The following is a 4810-nucleotide window of genomic DNA, read 5'->3' as shown; positions in this document are numbered from 1 at the left end:
TTTCCTGCAGCAGATGTCTCCCCATGAGGAATGAGAAAACTCCTCTAGGTGGAGATGAAGACACCAAGCACGGATGCAAACAGTGCTCTACATTTACTTTACTTTACTCCAAAACCTAAGCCAGAAGATAAAATGGCACATCCACCCCACAATCAGGTTGCAAAGGAGAATAAAGTGCACCACAAACAAATGGTACAGTAATAACAAAGGGCACAATGTCCTGCAACTCCAACTATCTGACCTCAGGCACCCCCAGCCGTAAAGTCAGGGAGACTCTTACCTTTCTTCATCCTTGAAAATAAACTTTCGCAGCTTGAGATCTCGCAGTACCAGTCCACCATCATGGCAGTGTGCAACAGCAGAAGCTATTTGATAGAAGAGTTTGGCTGCCTCCTCTTCTTTAAGCTTCTTGCAGGTACGAACAAACGAATGCATGTCCCCATAGCTCCTTTCAAAGAACACATACGCTTTTGTCTCCCCAAGAATTATTTCAGTAATTTGGTTGATATTTTTATGCGCAGGCAGACAAAAACATGGTGCTAATAACTCCTGGTAGCAGCCAATATCAAACACCTGCAGGAACAATGACAGTAAAGCCAGAGTTAGTGACATGAAGGACAGTGAAGTCATGGTACATCTGATTCTGCTAACAAAACCATCTCTAAGTACAATTTATGTTCCTGCTAAAAGCTACACCGATGTAAACAGGATGTTACAAGCTCACGGGACTGAGGACAAGACAAAGCAGACTGTACAACCCCACACAGAAGACATACATAACCTTAACAGGAAAGGCTAGTCTTCAAAACTGGTAGCAAGCATAGTTAGATTAGCTAACAGCTGATCACATCTAGAATGTAATCTAAATTAAGCTGTGAAGACCAGTGATGTATAAGGGCAATACTCAGAAGGAAACATGTTTATCTTCTATTTTCCATCCAAATAAACTTATAAAAAATACAGCCAGTAGCTTTGTATTGAGACAAGCTGTCACATTAAATCCACCCTGATACACATGCCTGACTCTTCTGATTTTATTAACCCATTAAAGCCTTAAGGATTTTCAGGCTTAAAGTATCATCTATTGCTATTCCTATTTACTTCCTGCCTTTCTTTCATCTCTGAAAAACAGCAAAGTCACTTTCACTTTCCAACTCTCAGTTCCACAATGGCTGTTTATAAGATCAGAAGGGAAATAGCTCTGCCTGTTGGAGCACAGACAAACACCCTTCAAAAGGCAAAGACAAAACCACCCTGAACTCTCTGCATTTCAATCAAGTGCTCCATTAAAAGCAAAGTGTCCCTTTACTACTAAGTATGTTATCACTGATCTTATGAATGAGCTGTAAGAACTAAAAAAGCTGCTGGGAAACCCAAATATAAAAAGTTACTATAATCTAGTGATGACGAATGAATCAGTATTTGAGTCAATTGAGAAAAGACCACATTACAAGAAAATGAAAGACTTCATTGAGAATAACTGAAGTCAGTGTGTGCTGAAAGAGACTATGAGCAAAGTATTGATAGGAGTGATTTTTAATTATACCTGCTGCAGAGGACTACAAAGCAAGGATTAGCATTTCCACCAGCATAAAAATTCAATTAATATGTAACTTACTTGTGGGTGTTCTGTTACTTTGGTAAAAACAATTTAAGGTAGTCATGTGTCCTTTGAACAAAATATAAAAATGAAGAACTGGTCTAGTTCTCTAACCACTATTTTAAACTTCAATTGTTTTTTTCTTTTCTGTATTCTAGCATTTGTGTTCTGATAGTGGGTATTTGTATCCTCTCTGAGAAGCAAATCTCTCCCTGCTTTCTCTAAAGCTTTAAAAATTGAGCGAGAAAGATACAGTTCAATCAAAATTTACTTGAGGCTTCAAAATCCACATCATTTAATGCTTCAGAGCACAATCCTAATAAAATTCCTTCCACAGAAAAGGACCCAAATCCCAAGAAACTGGGACACCCCCTCCTTACCCACCTCCCTTTCCTCTCATCCCATACCTGCGTTGCCATACACCGGCACAGGGAAAAACAACCTTAAAGGCAGACTGCCAAACAGACCCAGCACATTTTACGGGGGGAAGATTAGCACCGAGGCATTCTGGTGACATGGTGCACCAGGGAAGCAGAACCAGGGCAGGGAGGAGGTGTTGCTAAAATCCCTGGTGTGCAATTCATTCCAGAGGAGAATTCATTGATATTTGGATCTCAAAACTTCTAACTACTACATTGTAAGTGAATGGCTCTTCTACAAGCAGCTACTTGTAGAAGAAATAAAATTTGAAATAAAATTTAAGCAGGAATATTCATGTAGCTCAAACCCTCATGTGAAAAAACGTCTTTCCAGAATTCTCTCCTAAACCAGATTATCATAATGTAAATTAGTTACATTTTATGGTTCTCAGACTATGTTAAATAAGTAGTTCTGGATATGTACCAGTACTGTGTTTGAAAGGGGGTAAATAGGAAGCACTATCATCCTGCTACAGTCTCAAATACCTTCTATAAAGGGCTTCTTTGTATCCCAGCTTTTAAGATCCCTGGCCTCAATTCAGCAAATGTCCAATAAGCTGCAGTTTGATTTAGTTCTCGCTGGGAATTGGAAGTGAGAAGTTACCATTGTTTGGATGCCACAGAGCCTTGAAGCAAATAACAGGATCTGTACAGTCGGTGGGTGCAGCCAAATGAATCTTGAGAATCATCAGTATGTGTCTGTTATCCAACCCAGCGTTTCTGCAAGCAATCTCTAAGAGCATCTTCAGTAAGATACCAGAGAGCAGGTCTCTTTGCCGGAAGGCTACTTGACAAACAGTTGTCATGATACTGCAGGCATTTTAAAGCGCACATTAAATTAAGCTGAGTTCAGGACTGACAACTCCATGCTCACAAACTAGCAATCCAGGCTAAGATCATATTTTTGGAGCATAGCTAGTAGTGCCTCGCACATATGGAAAAACTGATACTATTCAAATGTCAGGATCAGCTCAAAAACATTAACAGCTTAAATGGAAGGGGAAAAAAAATAACAGCCCAGTCTCTGTGAGCTGCAGTTATACTGCTCATACTGTTATCAAAACAGTGCCTTAATCCTGCAAACCAAACAGGAAACAAAGAAGCGCATAGCCCTGGCTTTACCACTTGCTATGCAAGTTCACCTAGAATTTCATGCAGAGCAGCAGCTTTGTGGGATCTGTTTATTTCATGAAAAGATGGCAATGTCCTAGAGTGCAGCACTGCACTACTGCATCGAGCTGGGCTTTCATTCTCGAAATTCTCATGTTCTGTTTCAGTTTAGTAACAAAGCATCCAGTTCAGCATGCAATATTAGTTCTTTGCAAAGCCATGGGCCTTTTTTCCCCTAAATAATCACATGAAGTCCTAGGCTGCCTTAATTTCAGATTTTATAACTCAATCAGTAAGCATATTTAAATTGCCCTCTGAACTCCAATCTTCACAAATAGCAAGGAGGAGCAATTATTTTCACTTCTCTGCTACAGCCTAGTCCATAACTTTTTATGAATCAAGTATGAGAAAGTATGGAACAGTCAGCAACACTATTATTAATCCCTGGAATACTAGTAAGCTACAATACATCTACTTTTCCATCTAGAAATTTGCCAAATGGCATAATTCCATGTTTTGGGAATAACACAAACACTGCAGCATGTGTTGCAAGGTTGCAATTTGCTACGTAGTTATAAAAACTACTACTGGGTACTGCTTCAGTTTGCTGGACATAAGTCTGTCTCACTACAGACAATGAGAATCGCAATTTGGGAACAAAGGATAATATTCCCTCAGTTCAAAAGGAGAAAAACATCCCTCCACAGATGTGCACGCATGTGGATTTCTTTTTCCCACAGCTCACCTTTTAATAGTAGGAGAAAATTGGAAGGAGGCAGAGAAAAGCCGGCAGGCTACAAAGAGTGGGATAGCTATTCTGTCTGCACTTCTAAAAACCGTAGGTGTGCAGGTTTTATTCTTGTTCAGTTGGGCAATGGGGGAGGATGCTGTTTGCAAACAACCTCCACCGTGAGGGAGCTCAGGCTGATTAATTAGATGTGCTTCTTGTTTTTAAATCACTTTTAAGACAAAGCTGGTGGCAGTCGGCTCCCACCCCCTGCTTCTCCATCCTCTTCCGTACCCCAACGCACAGAACTGGGGGCAGTAAAAATCGAGGAAGCCAGCAGGTCCCAACACCTGAAAATGAGCTGGGGATTCCCTACTCCATTTTGAAAAGTGAGAGTGGGGAAGATGAGGCTTTCTCCTGGTCTGAACTCACGTTAAAACCTACTTCAAGAACGGCTCTTTCCAGAACAATATCCCCCTGCCAACAGAAGGCAGACCTGGCTCCGGGCCACCGCTAAAACGTGGCCATTGTCTGGAGAGAGGGAAAAGTTACAGGATGCGCCTTTAATCCTGTCTCCCCGCCTTTTGTTTCTCCACTGTTCAATAAATGAGGTACACGGCCGTGCTCGCCCTCCTGCAAGACACGGGAAACCCAGGCGCGACAGGGGAGAACCCGGGGTGGGGGAGAACAAGGAGAAGCATTACCTTGCAAACCAGCTCCTCGCCGCTGTGCAGATGTACGGCTCGGAAAACGTGGTCTCCCTCGAGAGGCTCCAACAATAAGTATTTCCCGATGCAAGAAACGCAATGCGACAAGTTCGGGGTCTCCGGCGGGCTCGGCGAGCCTAGATTCGGGCTAAAACTCTGGCTTGGCTCGATGGACCGTATGGACGAGAGCTCTTCAAAATCCTGGGTTTTATTCCGCGGTCTCCCATATCGTGCTATCGTGATAGGG

The 4810-nt window shown here is 42.0% G+C and overlaps 1 protein-coding gene across 1 annotated transcript in view; it reads right to left on the bottom strand.

Moving 5' to 3' along the window:
* TRIB2 (tribbles pseudokinase 2) overlaps positions 1-4806 on the bottom strand; it is a gene marked incomplete at its 5' end in the record, with an annotated part of 19831 nt that extends 15025 nt beyond the window's left edge. The window contains 2 exons of the mRNA XM_017744912.1: positions 281-573; positions 4561-4806. Coding sequence (XP_017600401.1) covers positions 281-573; positions 4561-4806 — 539 coding nt within the window. The remainder of the gene's footprint in view (positions 1-280; positions 574-4560) is intronic.
* Between the last annotated feature and the right edge of the window lie 4 nt (positions 4807-4810).

This window comes from Corvus brachyrhynchos, unplaced genomic scaffold (assembly GCF_000691975.1).
Source record: "Corvus brachyrhynchos isolate BGI_N302 unplaced genomic scaffold, ASM69197v1 scaffold116, whole genome shotgun sequence".
Taxonomy (NCBI): domain Eukaryota; kingdom Metazoa; phylum Chordata; class Aves; order Passeriformes; family Corvidae; genus Corvus; species Corvus brachyrhynchos.
This window is presented reverse-complemented; position numbering and strand designations above follow the sequence as displayed.